General features: G+C 42.8%; 2 protein-coding genes across 4 annotated transcripts; both read left to right on the forward strand.

The window, feature by feature from the left end:
* Positions 1 to 4,338: 4,338 nt before the first annotated feature.
* Positions 4,339 to 8,677, forward strand: LOC307020903 (uncharacterized protein). The gene is made up of 2 exons (XM_079652600.1): positions 4,339 to 5,293; positions 6,689 to 8,677. Exons 1-2 carry the CDS (start codon positions 4,870 to 4,872, stop codon positions 8,410 to 8,412), a joined length of 2,148 nt encoding a protein of 715 aa, XP_079508726.1. The 5' UTR covers positions 4,339 to 4,869; the 3' UTR covers positions 8,413 to 8,677.
* Positions 8,678 to 9,921: 1,244 nt separating this feature from the next.
* dpp3 (dipeptidyl-peptidase 3) lies at positions 9,922 to 19,703 on the forward strand. 3 transcript variants are annotated; one of them, XM_079650673.1, is made up of 19 exons: positions 9,922 to 10,155; positions 11,607 to 11,765; positions 11,853 to 11,997; positions 12,137 to 12,226; positions 12,401 to 12,538; positions 12,741 to 12,815; positions 13,029 to 13,119; positions 13,381 to 13,511; positions 13,829 to 13,959; positions 14,161 to 14,219; positions 14,549 to 14,743; positions 14,864 to 14,976; positions 15,068 to 15,160; positions 15,856 to 15,918; positions 16,006 to 16,130; positions 16,721 to 16,841; positions 17,285 to 17,464; positions 18,051 to 18,213; positions 18,870 to 19,703. In XM_079650673.1, exons 1-19 carry the CDS (start codon positions 9,995 to 9,997, stop codon positions 19,010 to 19,012), a joined length of 2,376 nt encoding a protein of 791 aa, XP_079506799.1. In that variant the 5' UTR covers positions 9,922 to 9,994; the 3' UTR covers positions 19,013 to 19,703. The 3 variants fall into 3 exon arrangements, with proteins under 3 accessions (XP_079506799.1, XP_079506800.1, XP_079506801.1); XM_079650674.1 differs by lacking the exon at positions 9,922 to 10,155 and adding an exon at positions 10,318 to 10,454; XM_079650675.1 differs by lacking the exon at positions 9,922 to 10,155 and adding an exon at positions 10,672 to 10,695.
* The last annotated feature ends 19 nt before the right edge of the window (positions 19,704 to 19,722 follow it).

The raw sequence follows: 19,722 nt of genomic DNA on the forward strand, positions 1-19,722 counted from the left end.
ACACACACACACACACACACACACACTCTGCATAGACGTAGACTGCATCGTGAAGTAACCTACAAAGAATTGTCAGATGTCTGTGTGTGTATGTGTGAATGTGTGTGTGTACGTGCATGGCCATTTATATGGAAAAGCTGAGTCCATCATCTGGTAAAGGAATAATCTGTCAGGAATTATACTCTCTCCATCTCTCTGTCTGCCTCTCAGCACTTTTTAAAAACCTATAACAGTTTTCTGGAGATTTTCTGGGAGAGTGTCTGTTTGTCTTAGGGTTGTTTATACATGTGTGATTCTTTATGTGCAGCAAACTCAAGTTGCAGTCCAGATGATAAATGTTTTTGTGTCACCAAACCCTTTGCTGTCTTTCCTCAGCAAATCCAATGCTTTTAGACACCACAGTTTCCATTACTGTAAAACCATGTCTGTTTTAAACTAGCCATATGACTTCTAAGTGGACATTTTTGTAGCGGCTGTTCATACATATTAATTTCTTCCATTTTCCATGCCACTTTAAAGAATGCAATGCAGGAATGCTTGTAAATTAGGACAACTTACATCTTCTGGACACACGTTTTCCAAATCCTTTTGGTGCCCAGTTGGTTGGCAGTTGACAATCTGAAAATCTGAATTTGTTCCACTGGAGCTGCCCGCTGGTTGACGACGATACTATGTTTGTGCTGGGTAGATCCCAGGTGTGAACATGAGTGAAAGTAAGCATGAAGGAATGAGGACATGGATGAAAAGCATGGTCAGTAAGCTACTTCAAGGTTACTGTAAATAAAGGTTAATGAAGGCAAACAAAGGTCGCAGCTACCTTCAAAAGCTGCAAGCGTCTCGAAACTCTTTCAGCTGATTGTTCTGGAGATTTGAACTGGCAGGGAATTAAGCCTTCTGGATTCACCCATTTGACAGGGACCCCAGTCTGCTCAGATATTTGTGGTGAGGATTTGTTGACAGTCTGGGTGTGGATGGAGGGCATTCATGTCTGCGCTGAAAGATGAAACATATGGACCTTGTAAGAGAAGTGGATAAAAGTATCGTCTTTTTCCTCCACTCCACAGAAATCACCAGGCATGCCTACACTCTATTATTTAACCACAAGGCCGCAGCTAATTGCTTCAGTGTGTGTGTGTGTGTGTGTGTGTGTGTGTGTGTGTGTGTGTGTGTGTGTGTGTGTGTGTGTGTGTGTGTGTGTGCGTGTGTGTGTGTGTGTGTGTGTGTGTGTGTGTGTGTGTGTGTGTGTGTGTGTGTGTGTGTGTCCATGACATAAGACACCAGCGGTTGGGGAAAAGGAACCACTGACGTGTCCTGCTGTATTTCATATAGCACAAACCGTTCAATAGGCCTGAATGGTGCAAGTCTCAATGACCCCAGACAGCAAGGAAATACAGTTTCTTTGACATCAGTGAGGAAGCTTCTAGCCTGCAGTAATCCTTTTTATTTAGTGCCAAAGTCAAGAAAATAAAGTGTTCCTGTAAGGATCAAAACAGAGAAATGTTTTACTTGTAAAAGTGTTTATTTCCTTAATGGTCTGACAATGGCATAGCATACTGTATGGGTTAAGCTGTTTTATGTCCACAATCTCTGAAGAAACTCTGGAGAAAAACTATGGAACTTCATCATGAGACCAAAAAAAATAGAAAGGTTAGACTTGGCTCTCTGATTAATAAGTGATAACCAGGGGACACGGTTTTTTCACACGGCCTTTAAAACGTTTGACCGGTTTTATCTTCTGTTTCATTTGTGGTGCCTTAACGTCAATCCTTTTTTTTCAAATGATATGTCTTTGGATCCAAAGAGCGTCAGTTTTTTTATACATGCATTCGAGAACTAATCAATCTACATTATTCTCTAGCAAATGTGTTTTCCATGTCTGCAATAGTGAGTTAGTGACATACAATAGATGTAGTCATGTATCTGGAATGGTTTGTGTCTGTCTGAATGTGGACGTTCAGAACAGCAGCCTATTGTTTTCAATGTGGTCAAATGACAAGTTTTACAAAGTCGTTTTATTTCCTTTTTATCCCATCCCAGCCTTTTGCTTCAAATACATGTACCTTCAGTGAAGAACAGGGCCTCAAGTGTTTATTCAAGTGTTATCAAGGTCCCAATGCTTTAGTGGCCACCAAAAAACATCAATTCAAGAACAGCTATTCAGCTTTTCGAAAAATAGTTGAAGCGAAATGGAGAGGCTTTAGAGCTGGAAGCTACAGTTCAGTTCCTTGGAAGCTAGAAGGTGAGAATATATCAGAGCCAGAAACAATATGTGGCGAGTGTCTAGGAGTCAAGGAGGTAGAGTATGACCCAGGAGTTAGGGAATATAAAATCAAGGGATCTGTAGGTTCCATTAGAGGTCTTTGGGTTAGGAGATAGAGCAGCTTGGAGGAGTTGTGAGTAGATTAATGTGAACGAGGGGATCTGGGGGTGCAGGACGATGGAAAGGAGAAGTTTTGTCTGTTTCATCAATTACATTTGCGGAATGTGTCTCTGGGGGCGTTGCAGTATGAGCCAGAGGAGGGGCTGAATGATAGAATAAACAGACCAAGTGTGGGAGGTTTGGGGGTAAAAGCAGGGGATCCTGGGGAGAGATTGCTGACTTGGGAGCCCAAATAATAAGAGCTAAATAGAAGGGGGGGAGCAGGGAGAAGATAAGGAATGGGAGAGCAAGGGGGAAAAGAGAAGGAACGTGAGGGGTGAAAGAAAAATAAGGAAAGGGAGAGAGGAGGACGGGGGTTGACCAAGAAAATCAGAGGATAACATGCGGAGGATGAAGGATATGGAGGAGGAGGAGGAGGAGGAGGAGTTGGGGAACAAGGCCAAAAGGCTCTTTAGGTTCTCCAGGATCCTGAGGTTTTGTGTTTGTTCCCTCTCTTAGTTCCGATGGTCGTTACATAACTGGAAATAACTAGATTGAATGTATATACTCCCGCTGCCAAAACCAACATACCACAGCCAGCAGACGCATCTGCTGTACACTGCGATCACTTACAATGTCTGTGGCTCCTATCTGATTGAGCTACACATGCAGCAGGACTTTTCCATCTCATCATTCTCTGTTAAGAAGAAGCATATAATAATGACATCAAGCTGAACTCAATCAGGCTGTGGCAGGTCACACTTTCCACAGAGAACGTGATGAGCATTTATGTGAAGGACTTTTGTTTGCATGCACTTTTCCACTTATGGTGCTTCCATTGTTCGTGTGGTAGACCTTCATTTACACTCTTAAGCCCAGTTGTTTGTCAGCTTAAATCCACATTACTAGGGCTAAAATCCTCACACTCACAGCAGTTGGCGTAATTTACTACCACTTTGGCCCTTCCTGCAGCATACAAAGAAGAAAGAAAAATATGATATTTGTCTTAGGAAAATCCAAACCCAACCTTTGACCTTTCACCAGGCGTACCATTCATGGTGGACGGATCATATGACATCAGTGGAGGTACCCCAAGTCTTTGCTCCCCAACCACTAAGAGGTCAGGCTGATGCACATCTGGCATTTCCTGTTTCCTCTCCTCCATATGCCCCTGAGTGGCAGCCCCACACACACACACACACACACACACACACACACACACACACACACACACACACACACACACACACACACACACACACACACACACACACACACACATTGAGGCACACTTATGCTTAAAACACATGTACAGCCTAGAATGAACTCACTCTCTCGTATATGCACAGTCCAAAAGTTATTCCTGTTCCATAATCTAATCTTTCCATTGGACAGTAAAAGTGTCCAGCTGGTACGGAAGAAAGAGAGAGGAAAAGGATAAAATAAGGGGACAAAGAAAGAATGAGATTAACAGAAACAAATTAAGCGACCCAAAAAAAACGAGATGAGGGCAGGGAAAGGAGAATCAGACATGAGTTGGACGAGAAAAAGAAGAGGAGGAGAAGAAGAAGGGGGGAGACAAATCTCTACGTCTCATAGAGCTGACAAACACTTTCCACTCCTGCGGATGCTGTGCAGCGTGCACTGCTTGAAGTGTGTGTGTGTGTGTGTGTGTGTGTGTGTGTGTGTGTGTTTATATGAGAGTGCACGCGTGTGTTTGAAGCCATAGTCTAGATGGGGGGACAGAAGAGAGCCGTATGGTTTTCATAACTCTCTGAGGCTTTTCAATTCTGCTACCCCCCCACACCAACCCGTCAAACCCCCTCTAGCCTTTCCTTACACTCACATTTTACCAGCCCCCTCTTCCAAAAAACAACACACAATTCTTCTTTTTCCTCTACGTAGCACCCCCCCCCCCCTCTTCTTTACACCCTCCCCCATCTTTCTCTCTTTCTGAGGGTTCAGTCAGAAAGCCAACTTTGCAGAGGCAAGAAAGCCCCAGCAGGATCAGATACAGGAGAGGGTTTCTGAAATTCATCACATTCATATTTGGACTTTATTTAACTCTCTTTTGGATTCAGCTGAAGGCCATTCAACAATTTCAATCCTGGGACTCTGCTGCTGCTTCATTGGACTTTATTTTGGACTGGAATGGACTTTTTAGGGTACTCCACTGGACTGCATTGGTTTCTATTAGATTCATAATTGATCTGATGAAAGTCTGCTAAACTGTGGCTGCAATGCTAAAAGTCTGCTAATGAACAGATTGACCGATTCTTTACTGCAGGGATAATTGGGCAATCCAATATAAATTAAAGTAATCCGATGTCAGTTTTGGGGTTTATCTGCATCAGATTACTTTGAGGAAACAAAAAAGTTTTGTTTGGGAAGTTCCGGTTTGCTCAATTAATTGTACTTTTGTCAGGTTTAGTTTTAATTGGAGTGATTTTGCTTTATTAGCTTATTTATTTTGACTGTATTTATTTGAATGTTGGCTTAGTTCAAACCTCATGTCTTGGTGGAGGATGCAAAAGAGCAGCAGGAGCAGTAGCAGTTGCAGCACCATGGGTCTCCTGAGTGTCCTGTGGCTGCTGATGGTGTGTCTGGCTCCTGTGTGCCGGGGCCAGAGGTTGAAGGAGGCGGAGGGGGAGCAGCCAGCGGCCCAGCTGGAAGAGAGAGACGCTGTCTGCCACCAGGAAGGATGCTACGCTATCTTCCTCCAGAAGAGGACCTTCAGGGAGGCTGGGCGGAGCTGCCGGGAGCGAGGTGGGACCCTGGCAACCATGCACACCCAGGAGGCAGCGAACGTGGTCCACGAGCTGCTGTCGGCCATCGAGAGCTCCAGGGCCCGGCTGCGTCTCTGGGTCGGGCTGCACCGACAGCCCCGGCAGTGTTCATCCACTAGACCACTCAGAGGATTCGTCTGGGTCACAGGCAAAGTCCCCCCTTTTTAACCTTTGACCTTTTAGTTTTTCTTATTTTGAGCTTTATCACTGTATCAGCCATATAACTTTAACTGAGATGAGACAAAATTACCCCAAACAGGGAAATTACTTTAAAGTTTTGGACTATGCTCTAATGGAAAATATGTGGGTCAGTGAACTGAGTCTTAATTTGTTATTAATTCAATAGATAATTGCCTACTTCATTAGTTTGTAGCCCAACATAAACAACACTTTATTAAACAATGCTAGACGTAGGCGTCTTTAGAAATGTACAATCTAGTTAAACACGTAGACCAACAAACTTTAATTAAACCTTTATTCAATTATTTTGAGTCAGTATTTACAACCATTAGGCCTATTTTAGTTTTAAAACTTCCATACATCAGTGGTATTAAAAGCTTTTGAATCACTTTAAGTTGTTAAAGTATTGTGCGGGCCAGACTACAGAGCCCGCACTGACTGGATGGTTATTACATTAGCTACTTTTGTTTCACAGAGACGGAGCTGGCACGACATTCGAAGTTCAATCCCCTTTTGACCTCACTGCAACCCGCAAGCTGATTTAGTCATTACACAAAGCTGGCCCAGTAAAAGCCAGATTGTTTTTTTATCACTCAAAGTGTCTGCCTTGGTCTTCAGTTAGCACAGACAAGAGTTATGTGGCCAGCGTAGTCAGATTCCTCCCCAATCTGCTGTGATTTATAGGGTTGGTTTACCCAAGTGACAAAAAAACATGTGTCCTAAATCATGCCAGGTGGTATCAAACAATGTATAGTTTTGGTTTTATTTAACTAGGGTTTGATCTAGAGCCTTTACCCGAATTTGTATAAATGTTTTTTTGTGATGCTCACAGTATTATATAAATATGTCAATAAAAGAGCAACTCATCTTTAAAATTACAAACCAGATATTCTAATGTGGTAAACCCCTCCTATTATAGAGTCTGATACAGCTATAGACTATTATAGTATGATGACATATTTGCAAAAAATGGCATGCAACGGAAAATATTAGCAAGTTAAATAGCTATTTTCAAATTCAATTTGTGTGGAATTTAGAGTCATATCCGACTTTGGCGCCTCCTAGTGGTGGTATCAATAAAGTCACTGAGGCAGACAGGCTGAAACCCCCACTCCTCACAACCAAGGAACATGATACATAAGGTGACAGCAACACATAGACTGCAATGTTTTTTTCACCATAAATTCCCAAGAGAAAATTATACAGCAGCTTTAATCATGATTTAAAGGAACGCTTTAAATGTGTCATACATATCTAAACAGTAGAAGAGAAATTGCATGTAGTTAGAAATACATCTAGAAGTTATAAAGAAGGGAATTTCGACTTTTTCTGACCTGGTCCTTTTCTTAATTTTTTCCAACAGGAGACCAGGACGGCCAGTTCACCAACTGGCTCCGAGAAGACGCCCCTGGGACTTGTGCGGCCCCCCGCTGTGTGGCCATGACCGTGCACACTGCAGAGAGGGGGCGTGAGAGCAGCGACAATTTCCGGTGGCTGGACGGCTCCTGCGCCCTTCCGTTGGACGGATACGTCTGCCAGTACAACTACAAAGGAATGTGTCCACCGCTGGAGGAAGAGGGCAGTGGTCCAGCTGTTTACACCACCCCATTTCACCTGGTCAGCTCACTGCTCACCCATGTGCCCTATGGGTCTGTGGCTTCTCTACCCTGCCCTGAAGACGTCTCAGACCCAGATACTCGTGCTGAGCAGACGGTGCTGTGCATGGAGAGAGATGACGAGACAGTGGGCTGGTCCAGGGATACCCCACTTTGTGGGCCCGATTCAACTCAACAGAACCAGGACTGGTGCAACGGGGATCATGGCTGTGATCAGCACTGCCAGACCACAGACACAGACTACTACTGTTACTGCGATGAGGGCTTCATGCTGGAAGAGGATGGTTACGGCTGCAAGCCCGATCCCCTGAGCTCAACTGACCTCCCCGAATTATCCGCTGACTCCGCCGGTCCGACTGACCAGCCCCATATCAAAGACATTTGTTTTGAGATGGGGTGTGAGTACAACTGTGTGGAGACGCAGCGGGGCCTTCGCTGCACATGTCCCCCCGGCTACCAAATGGCTTCAGATGGCCGCAAGTGTTCTGATGTAGACGAATGTCTGCAACAACCGTGCCCGCAACTCTGTGTTAACATCCCGGGCACCTTCCACTGCACCTGCGACTACGGGTACCAGCAGGACGATGAAGGCGAGTGTGTGGACACAGACGAGTGCCTAGATGATGGAAGCTGTGACGGCATTTGTGAAAACACAGTGGGCTCGTTCAAGTGCCTGTGTGACCCCGGGTACGAGGTGGGAAGTGACGGAGAGTGTTTGGACATAGATGAGTGTGAGGGAGAGGCGCCCTGCCAGCATCAGTGTGTCAACTACAAGGGAGGGTACCAGTGTTACTGTTATATCGGCTTTACACAGAATTCCGATGGGCTTACCTGCCGGCCGTCGCCTGAAGATGAAGAATATTCCACTCTGACCCCTGACTCCATCGACTTCGCTCACATACCTGCCTTGGACCCTGACCATGATACTCTCTGGTCCACCTCGTTCACTCCAGACCCAAACTTTGAAGCTGACACCAACTTTGATGTTGAATGGCTGACAGAAGCCCCTGAAGTGCTCACCCCTGACATGGCACATGTGTCAGACAATCACCTTAACCAATGGGATGCCCAATCACCTAAGCGGTATCAGACAGCCCCCTCCCCAACGCAAAAAGCAAACACAGGCAATGAAATCAATAATGAGGCTGAAACCAAGATACAAGGTAGAGAAGATAGTCATGGAGCTGCAAACGGGTCAGCCACTGGGGAGGGGTCAAAGGTTAACAGTGCAGAGGGCGTCAGCGGCACAGCAGAGGCAGGGGAGGGGTCTGGGAAACGGAAGCATGACAAGAGCTGGCTCCTGGTGGCCCTGCTGGTGCCTCTGTGTGTGTTCCTTGTAGTAATGCTGGCTCTGGGGATCGTCTACTGCACCAGCTGTGCTGTGGACAAGAGCCTGAGCTTCTCAGACTGCTATCGCTGGGTACTCCCTGCAACGCCCCCTGACAGAAGGGATGGCAAAACCCAAGCATGAACCCTAAATTAAACAACACACACACACACACACACACACACACACACACACACACACACACACACACACACACACACACACTCATATGTGTTAAAGGCCCAGATGTCTGTTAACATTTCTCTAATGGTGCTTCCATTTGGATAAAGTGCAGCTAACTGGTTCTGCATTCATCATGTAATAATTTCTGTTGCTGACCCATTGTAAATATTTCACTTTCTCATCATGTTTCTTTTTAGAATTCAATAAAACCAATAAAATGATTAAATACTGTGTGTTTTTCTAAGCCAGTCTAGGTTATAACACAAATGTGTTCAATCAAGGGACGAATGTTGGGAGAAATGCATGCAGTGCACTTTCAAAGACAATGCAATTATAAATACACAAATGTGCCAATACACATGCCAATGAAGAAACATCTTCACCAACTTGAAATCACATGCACAGCGCTTACAAACATCGCTGCATAAACGAAACGTTTCAAATAAAGAAATGCTGCAAATTAACAAAACGCAGCAAGAAGCTCAAAACCCAACGGAACCGGGGAACACTTAATAAATGCACACAGAGGCAGGGCCGTCCCTCCTTACAGGCTGATCATGCAGACTGTGTGGGCCGCCTGACCTTGCGCAGGGGGCCTCACCTTGCAGAGGGGGCCTCACCTTGCGGAGGGGCCCTCATCTTGCGGAGGGTGCCTCATCTTGCGGAGCGTGCCTCAACTGAGCCGAAAATGCGGCGCACCTATGCGCTTATTCGGCGCAATTATTGTGGCGCGGCACGGTTTCGCTGTTGCGAGGCTCCACCCCCCCCCGTCGACGCGCGTGAAACAGAGGGCCTCATCATATAACTTTGCGTGGGGCCTCATGTTGGCCAGGGATGGACCTGCACAGAGGGGACCTAGACCTGGGGATTATAAAGTTGGCCAACTGTCACTGTCACTGGAAACTTACTTAAAATATAAATGTTGCTTATTGTAACAATGTGATCCCAGGATTCCTTCTGATATTTTTGCAGATATGTTGTAGCTAGCTAACCTAGCATACCCAGTCATTTCAAATATAGTGACAAAACACTTTACATTTTGAAACAAATTACCCCTACCAAAAGTGACTGTTGACCAACTTTATAATCGCAGCAGTAACAATTTTTAGTTTCCGCTGGTGTTTGTTCTACTTGCAGCGTTGTTTTACTTTGCAGCGTTTTGTTTATGCAGTGCTTTTTGTAAATGCTGTGCATGTGTTGTCAAGTTAAGATTCTTCTTTTGCATGTTTTTTGGCACATTTAAGATTTTATATTTGCATCATTTTTGAAAATGTATTGTTTTCTCCTAATGAAAGTTAAATGCATATGTGTGTAATAACCATGGTAATAACAAATCAAAGTGTTCGGTGATTTTTCTACTCGACTCTAACTAGCGTTAATAAGAAGAGGGAATGGGAGGGGTGTAGGGGGAGGAGACCATAGCATAAATTGCGTTCTGTTGGCCAACACAACGTTTCACGGAGTTTCACCTTGTCACGGGTTCCGGTTGATAGGACCACTCTCCCATGCACTCTCCACATGCTAATTATTACCGTTGAGCACCATGTATCGGACCCCGAAGATGCTAAGATGTCTTCGATTATGGAAAAGGACTCCGACGAGGATGGGATTCGAACCCACGCGTGCAGAGCACAATGGATTAGCAGTCCATCGCCTTAACCACTCGGCCACCTCGTCCTGTAGCACTCTATGTATGCCATTACGGTAATTATTCACACCAGTATGCAATCTATGTGTATTTTCCATAGGTATTTTTTCAGCTTCTTGCGCTTGTTTTAAGACGTTGCCCTATTGTGTTATTTACGGTTATTCTTGCTTAGAAAATGCACGAAGCGCAGCAAAAATCCGTCTCAGTTACTTTGTGATTGGTTAGTTATTCCATCAATCACATTGTACCACTTGTGATTGGACGAGAGGCGGGTCTTATGTTGAATGAACACAGGAAGTGTTATACAGCGTGAGACTGCAATTTGACGTTTGCTGGAGCTATTGAAGAATACAAGGTAACAAGATGTTGAATTTGTATCCATCTTTAAACCCATTGAAATCTACTAAATAGCAGATTATAGTACTTATAAATTAGTCTGATAATCTTTGCGATTTACTGGTTTGCTTGCAGAAGTTTTGGCAGCGTGTTTAAATGCTCTAAGTACTCAGCAGCCGGTTTAGCATCGAGCTATGAGCTAACAGTAACGTTGATTTGGATATTTGCAGTAGCCTGAAGACCAAACGTATATGAAAAAGGTACCAACATGTGGTTGTGTTGCCCAGGGCGGCTCATTTTGAATGGGCGGTAAAAGATGTGTGTCTTTTAGTTTTAACGCTTCACTTCATGAATACGTTTATTGAAAGTGAAAGAGAAAACTAGCTTCAATAAATATGACTCCTCTTGAATCACTGAGCCGGGTTAAATAGAAAAGATCAAGGTTCAAATTCTCTGCTCCTGAAACTTTTCTGTAATTTGAATAAACTTTATCTTCGTCCACATGGCTTGAACTTTGGATTAACGTTTTTATACTTTGATATACCACTTTATTCACTGCACGTTATACCCTTTGTCTCTTCTGAAATGTCTAAGATAAAACAGAATTAGATGTTTAATCATTATAACATTGAGGAGGAACTAAATGGTGAACCATTTTGAATAATACTTTGACTGTGATGGTCATTCCTGACATTTGGTAGGCAAAACAATTGTCCATACCATATTAATTGATACGGAAAATAACCATAAGTGGTATTGCAGGCCTTTTTTACATATCACCTTATACAGTATCGCATAGATTGACTTTAATAAAGTATACCATCACTGATCATCTTTTCACAAAAATCCTACTTTGCAAAAGAAAGCTGCAGATGTAATACTGTAAAAAGCTGGTTTCCAGTGATATCTTAACCTGTTGTAAGCTTAGACAGGTGTGCAGATACTTCCCGAAGCTCTTAGTTATTTAGAATGGAAAAACTAATGTGGTCGGTTCTAACTAATAATTCTGCTTATCTCTTCATCCCATGCTCCACTCAATAATACCCCCTTTCTTTTCATCTTTCTCTCATCTCATTTATTTTTCTTACCTTTCCTTCTCATCCCATTTAAACTTCCTGACTTCCTCTTCGCCATTCTTTTCTTTTTCCCCCCTTCCCCTTTCCTCATTCAGTTTTTCGTCATCAGTGTCAAACCTCAGATTAAAGATGGTGGACTCCCAATACTACCTCCCAAATGACATTGGCGTCTCTGCTCTTGACTGCACTGAGGCCTTTCGTCTGCTTTCAAATAAGGAGAAGATGTACTCCCACTACCTGTCACGCGCCGCCTGGTACGTTACCTATCCCAGGATGTAGCAAGTTGAAGTCAATCAACAATAAATTAAGACATTTCTCACCAAAAACATTTGCTGTCTTAGGCATGGAGGTCTGGCAGTGCTTCTGCAGACATCCCCAGAGTCGGCAAAAATCTTTGTCTTGCTGCAGAAGATCTTCAGGAAGCAGACGCCTGCACACCTGGAACAAGTTGCCACGGCAGCTGGACTCAGCCCTGAGGAGTACCAGGTACACAGTTCTGTTTGGCTGTCTCAGATTCTGTCTTCTTGACACACCCACGTACAAATGCAAACATGTGTTAAGATCATTATGTTGTACACAGGATGACAAATATGTTTTTATGTTTTTTTAATGTTTTGCTATTAAGGCGTTCTTGGTATATGCAGCTGGTCTGTATGCCAACATGGGAAACTACAAGTCTTTTGGAGACACCAAGTTCATCCCGAATCTACCCAAGGTAAAAATCCACTTCAGCTGCTTTGAACACTAACAGGGTTTGGACACAAAAAAGATGAATTCCCGTACAATCAAATGCAGTCAGATACAATGCCTCTTATTTATATGATCTCAAGAATTTTCACTGAGTTTTATCAACACCTGTCAAACTGCTGCATGTGCTGTGTTCACGCAGGACAAGCTGAAAGCTCTAGTGAAGGCCAGCCAGGCGTTCCAGGATCAGCCCGCTGAGATGGAGGATCTGTGGGACAGCTGCTCATGTCTCCTCTTCTCCCTGGAAGACAGACAGAAGCAGCTGGGGCTGGGCGACAAGGTGGGATCTTGCATCATTTAATGCCTGCGTTGGTCCATCATGTTGTTCGGACTGGAACATTTGGCAATGGTTTTTCAGTTGTCTGCTAAAATTGCGTATTGACCTTAAGAAAGCCATGGAACCAAAAATGTCCGGTGTGGTTCTTCAGGCGACCCGTATGTGAAAACACATAAAGCTCACAAAGCGTTTTTCTTTTCTTCAGGGAATTACCACCTACTTCTCAGGAAACTGCTCTCTGGAGGATGCTGAGCTGGCTCAGAGGTTTCTTGACTCGAAAGTAAGCAATATTATTATCTCCATCATTTTATGTTGTAATAATCTAACCCTTCTTTTATTATGTAACCCATTCTGTTTTTGAGACCTGTCTGTTATGTTTTTCTTAATATTCATTAACCACTGACCTCTGTTTTGATTGTGTATCCTGTATAAATAGTTTTTAGGCTCCTCCCTGTATTCTCCAGTCTGATTCTTAGCTGTGTTTTATCTCTAGAAACTGTCGGCTTACAACACCCGCCTGTTTAAGAGGGAAAAGGACGGAAAAGCCTGCTATGAGGTGCGCCTGGCTTCAGCTGTGCAGAAAGGTCAGTCTGACATGGGAACCAGGATAAGATTGAATTATTTTTAGAACATTTCTTAATAATATTGCACTAGTGACAGATTTGTCATGCAGAATGTAATACGTATCACATGTTCATGTGGGCTACAGAGACATCACACTTATGAACTCAAACCCGTCATAATACCCAAGAAATTGACGTGGAGAGATTTGTCATGTTACTAATGTTGTTAAAGATGCTACGCAGTCAGTATTAAACAACGAAATGTCATTTTCTGCTTTACAGACTGCGCAGAGGAGGGAGAATGTGAGACAAGCTGCGGCAGCTTCAACTTTGAAGACAAAGAATTCACTGTGAAGAGAGGAGACTATGCTCCTCTCATGGAGAAGGTCTCCTTTTACCTCCAGAAAGCACAGGTGAGACGTTCTACTTTTTCAACAGGAACAAAGTTGCCAAAATATGAAGTTGATAGAGCTATATACATTTTGATTTGGTGTTAGACATAAAACATGTTTGTGTTGAGATTCATTTAATGTCGCTAAGACCCCTGAAAGTAAAAAAGATAGGAGCATAATGACAAACATGACAAAATTATATCTTAAGTTACATTTCAAAAAGCATAAGAATAATAGGAAAAAGATACGAATGCACAGATAAATATCTTAATAACTGAATGTGTCGATAACAAAACCACTTATGAAATTCTTCTTCTGTTTACAAATAATTACCATAGGCCTATGCTGCCAATGAGAACCAGAGAAAGATGCTCGAAGAGTACGCTCGCAGCTTCACTTTAGGCTCAGTGGACGCCCATAAAGAAGGCTCCCGCTACTGGATCAAAGACAAGGGACCGATTGTCGAGAGGTGAGGAAGCCCGCCGTACCACAGTTACATCAAATGAACAAAAAAAGAACCTTTTTACTTGTGATGACAAACCATGCTTACCTTAATAGCTATCTACGTTTTTTAAAGCTCTGTTGCTTTCTCTAGTCATGCTGCACTTGTGTTATTGTAGCTAAACCTCGCTTTCTCTGCTCCTTATTCTTCATTTCCCTCCTCTCTCAGTTATATAGGTTTCATTGAGAGCTACAGAGACCCATTCGGCTCCAGAGGAGAGTTTGAAGGTAAATAGTACAACGGTGATCAGGAACAATGATTAACAAGTGTATTGTCATCCAAACCTTGATCATGTGTTAGAGCTTCTTTAAAGCAACGACTAGTATTAGCTGGATCTTTTACTGTAACTCCAGTACATAAGCTAATATAGTTTCATCCTAGCAGTGATTGCATTCATTTTAAAATGAACAAACTGTAAAGAAGGATGTTCAACACTTGTAATGACATAATATTGCAGTATTTGTTAGGGTTAGTGTTCTGATTATATACCTGTCTTCTCTCCAAGATGTTTTTCTTTTAATCACTTCCTAACTTCATGATTGTGTGGCCCCCTTAGGTTTCATTGCTGTTGTGAACAAGGCGATGAGCGAGCGCTTTGCCAAACTGGTGAGCTCCGCAGAAGTCCTGCTCCCTGAGCTGCCTTGGCCGAAGGAGTTTGAGAAAGACACTTTCCTCAAACCCGACTTCACCTCTCTGGATGTCCTCACCTTCGCTGGCAGCGGAATCCCCGCCGGCATCAACATCCCCAACTGTAAGTACACCGAGACATAGTTTACACTACACATAATGTCAAATAACACAGTTCAGTTAGTTTAAAATGTCGTTTTTCTGTCATGCTGCATTATACTTAAAACAATGTTTTTGTTTGCAGACGATGACATCAGACAGTCAGAGGGATTTAAAAACGTGTCTCTAGGCAACGTGCTTTCTGTAGCCTATGCTACTCAAAAAGAAAAACTCACCTTCCTGCAGGAGGGGGACAAGGTAACACACACACCTGATTCTCTCACACACTATCTCCTGTGTCTCTCACACACTCCCTAATAAGGCATACTCGTGTGTGTTTTTGCATTAGGATTTGTTCATCAAGTGGAAAGGCCCATCCTTCGAGGTGCAGGTTGGACTTCATGAGCTGCTGGGCCATGGCAGTGGCAAGCTGTTAGTCCAGGTCAGTCAACATATTGAAGCTTTCTCATTTCTCTAATTCCCCTCCTCAATGAGCCTCGTGTCTTAGTCCCGCCCACAGGAGATGTGAGCGGAGGATTCGAGGAGGGGGAGAGAGGAGAGGGGAGAGGGGAGAGAGGAGGGGAAGCAGCAGGCGGTTAGAGAAATAAGAACTCCTCCCCTCTGAGCGGTCATTTTAAAGAGATGTCCATTAATGATGACAGGAGGCAGCCCTCTGTCTGATGGACAGATGTGTTCATGACCACTTGTATATTTACTTCAATTAATTGACAGTGCGGTATAATGAGACAATAACAGGCTACAGATGCGGACATACACACCCACATATATATTTATATAAATATATACAATTTCAGAATCAAACAAGTATGAGAGCACTCTCATAATAACGTAACACTATCAGAGACTGGATATATCCCCCCCCCCTCTCTGGTGAAGCCAGGATCAGCCCCTCCAGAGAGCCTCCTCGACGCTCGATCCTCGGTCCTCGATGTGCATTTAGAGAAATGAGATGTCCTTCAACATGGCGCGCTGAAATCCATTTCCGGGTCACTACCCGAGGAGGGGAAATTAGAGAAATGAGAAATCTTTATTGACTTCTCCTGATAAAATGTATACTTTACTGGCATCGCTCTGGAGAATCATCAGTGGGGAAATAAACTCCATCTCTTCCCACAGGATGACGAGGGCAAATTCAACTTTGACAAGAGTAAGGTGACCAACCCAGAGACTGGAGAGCCGGTGAGTGCTTGTTAATTTTTTTTTTTTAACTGTGTTCATTTTGCAAAAAGAGACAAAGTAACTGAAGGTGTGGGTGTATCTTTTCAGGTTACCAGTTGGTATCGTGGCAGTGAGACGTGGGACAGTAAATTCTCCACCATTGCTTCCTCTTATGAAGAATGCCGTGCCGAGTGTGTGGGACTCTACCTGTGTCTCATCAAGAAAGTGCTCAGGTATATATCATGTTCTGCTTGTAATCTAAACTCATTGTGTTTTACGTTCATGGTTTGATTTCAGTTTAAAAGCAGGCAAATTAAATATAGTAACTGGATGCTGATATAAGCCACTAAAGGAACTCTTTCTATCTACCGTACATTCCATTGAAGATTGTATACTCAGAAATTGTTGTAGCCACTAAATTCTCGAAATCCCCAAGTGTCGTGAGCTGGAAAACATTTTGTAATTTTAAGAACAGTTATTTAATAACATTTAACAGAGGTTTCAAGTTTGTCGTATCTTTGACTTGCTCTGTACAGGGGGCTGCAATGCTATTTCTACCACACACAAAATCACACACTTCATTGATTACACATTCGTTAAAATAAAAAACTGAGTTGTTTTATTTAGACTGGTTTGAATGAATATTGGAATGTTAACGTTATTATTATTATTATATTGTCTTTTTTGTACTTTTGTTTTGTGTACCTTGTACAGCGACCTTGAGAGCCTCGTAAGGCGCCTTTCTATATATAAAATGTATTATTATAATATAAAGCTGAGGGAGGTCAGTATGCTTACCATTGCCTCTCTTTGTGTGTTCCAGTATCTTTGGCAATGAGGGCCAGGATGCGGAGGACGTGGTGTACATCAACTGGCTGAGCATGGTCCGAGCTGGACTGTTGGGCCTGGAGTTCTACACACCTGAGAGCAAGAGCTGGAGACAGGTAATCCGTCTACACACACACACACACACACACACACACACACACACACACACACACACACACACACACACACACACACACACACACACACACACACACACACACACACACACACACACACACACACACACACACACACACACACACTCTCTTTACTTGGACTTATTTGCAGCCCGGTATATTTAATCATGGCTTTGTACATACATACTTTACTTTGATTTATATACAACTTCAGGGACACATAGATTTGGGGGAACAGTGTTTATAAGAGAAGTCATCATACAGACTATTAGGCATGTGTTTCTTACAACCTGACTGGCTCCGCTGTATGTGTCTGTGTTGTTTTATAATACAGCTTACTCTAAGGCTGTCTCTGTTTATATGAGTGTCGGGACATGTATACAGTTTTGGTCACACACACCTATGCGTCTGTGTGTCTGAAGGCTCACATGCAGGCCCGTTTCGTGATCCTGCGCGTCCTGCTGGAGGCGGGGGAGGGGCTGGTGGGCCTGGAGGAGCTGACGGGGCCCGACGGCAAGCCCGACGCTCAGATCACACTGGACAGGAGCAAGATCCACACTGTGGGCAAGGACGCCATCCACAGGTTCCTCTGCAAACTGCAGGTAAACATACTGTATCCACACTTCTGGCATGCCAATGCCCAGACAGCAGATCCTATGTAACAAGTTCAACAAATAAAAAAGAAATGCTATGAAAAATATGCTGTAGATACATTGTGGTGATACACTATTGATGTATTAAAAATGTGCATTTGCAAAAGACAAATATAATTGCAATGCATTAAAGTACACTCCTCTATGGGCCTATTGGAGGTCAAAGCTTCACATGGTAGAATAGGAAAATAAATCCGAAATAAGTTGAAAAAAATGAAGTAATTTTAATATTTATCAAAAGTTATAAAATAAGTTCAATATGTTTTAGACTGTTGATCGGACAGAACAACCAACAATTAGATTTGGTTTTCGGGAAATTTTTATTTATTTGTTCTATAGACCAATCAATAAGTGGTTATATCAGAAAGAAATCTGCAAATTAATGAATAATGGGAAGAAAAGAAAAAATGTGACCCCTTTTTAGTGAAATATAAATTCAATTTATCAATAACAACTTGCACTTATCAAATAACCAAAGTATCACATTTGATGACTGAGTTGATTTCCCCCTCCTCTAAATCCAACCGTTTTGTAGGTGCTAAAGGCAACAGCCGATGTGGAAGGGGGCCGTGCTCTCTATGAAGGATACTCCACGGTCAACGAAGGCGGTCCTCACAACTTCATGCGCCTCCGGGAGACGGTCCTGCTGAGGAAGGAAGATCGTAAGATGTTTGTCCAGGCCAACACCAACATCAATGGTAAGCACCGGCATCCCTGCCTGTAAGGGGGCTCTCTTGTGTTCGTTAACTGAGATGCACACATACAAACACTTCAGACTTTAGACTGACGTTTCATTTGACTGAAACCTGGTTGAGAAAACAGGAAGTGATCTCCAAAAAATATGTAATATTTAACCCTGTCTGTAAGTGTTCTCTTTAACATGCACAGATTGTACTCTTACTTAAAAACAAGTGAGTTTTAAGACATTTCTGTAGAATAGTTTGTGAAAGAGATACAAAGTGGCCTGAATTCCCTTGTATGTTAGTTTTGAATGAAGTTTAGATTTGCACTACTTCATTCATGTTTTGTTTTTTTATTGGTGAAATACAGTGACAAAAGAGTGACTTGTAAACAGACGACATAAATAAGGAAGCCATGATTGACAGACATACAGTCAATAACATGACAGAGCAGTTACAGTGATGTGTGATCAATAAGTAGAGATTATATCGATTCATTAATACTAGATGAAAAGCCGTGGAAACCAATTAACAACGTTAGAAAGACATTGAAAATTGCATTAAAAATACATATTCTGTTCAAAATGTTGTGGAATTGTAAATGCAGCAAAGCAATTTTAGACCCTTGAAAGAGTTGTGTGTATTTAGATGGTGTTTGACTGTGTGGTTTCCAGGGGACAGCGTAGAGCTGAAGGAGTACGAAGGCAGCGCGGCAGGTTTGATCTGCTCCTTCACTGAGCGTTTCCAAGACGACGCCGAGAAGCTGGAGGCTGACCTTCTGGCCCTGTGCAAAAAAGACTTCCCCTGCTGGTGTTGATGGATTGTCTGCTTCTTGAGCTTCGATAATACCAACTGTAATCAGTTTGTTTTTGTATTGTATGTAAACGCAATTTGAATCCTAATGGATGTCAAGCTAATTGGAAGACGCTTCTGAAAAGAACAAATGTAAAGCTTCATAATATAAACTAAAGCCATAGGACAAGAACATATCTGCCAAAGACAACATCCACAGTTTCTAGCCACGACTCAGTCTCAGACCCAATGTCAGGTGCTTTCGTTGAATATATATATATATATATATATACGATCAAATACACATAAGAGCTGATACAACACCATCACTCTTTTTGATGCATTTAGGACACATTTCTCTTATCAGAAGTATTGGGAGCTGTCTATTAAACCAATGCTGCCTGACAATAAACATGTTCCTGGGAATAGACGTTTATGCAAGTGGCTGGAGGTAGGTTGCACTTTCTAAATGGCAAGGTTAAAATTGGGTTGAATTGTTTTTTTGTCCAGCCTTGCTGTTGACAATTTCAAAGGTATTCACTGTTAAATTACAGATTAATGTTGACTTGACTGCGAAATCATTTTTTTAAAATGGTACCCGGTTGGTCATTGTGGATTACTTGAGTGTATAAAATATTGCTGTGTTTGGAAGGCCTAAATAATTTGGAAATGTCGTGTTGAATCTGCACAAATAAAACGTGTTAGATATAATGGTTCATTGTATTTGTTTCATTT

This window comes from Notothenia rossii (genome assembly GCF_949606895.1).
Source record: "Notothenia rossii genome assembly, chromosome: 9".
In the NCBI taxonomy this organism is placed as follows: Eukaryota; Metazoa; Chordata; class Actinopteri; order Perciformes; family Nototheniidae; genus Notothenia; species Notothenia rossii.

Excerpts from the sequence above, each read along its gene's own strand:
- LOC307020903 (XM_079652600.1), top strand. The coding sequence starts at position 4,870 with ATGTCTTGGTGGAGGATGCAAAAGAGCAGCAGGAGCAGTAGCAGTTGC. Across the intron at positions 5,294-6,688 it reads AGGATTCGTCTGGGTCACAG|GAGACCAGGACGGCCAGTTC; the intron begins GCAAAGTCCCCC and ends TTTTTCCAACAG.
- dpp3 (XM_079650673.1), top strand. The coding sequence starts at position 9,995 with ATGTATCGGACCCCGAAGATGCTAAGATGTCTTCGATTATGGAAAAGG. Across the intron at positions 10,156-11,606 it reads ACTCTATGTATGCCATTACG|TTTTTCGTCATCAGTGTCAA; the intron begins GTAATTATTCAC and ends TTCCTCATTCAG. Across the intron at positions 18,214-18,869 it reads GGCCAACACCAACATCAATG|GGGACAGCGTAGAGCTGAAG; the intron begins GTAAGCACCGGC and ends TGTGGTTTCCAG.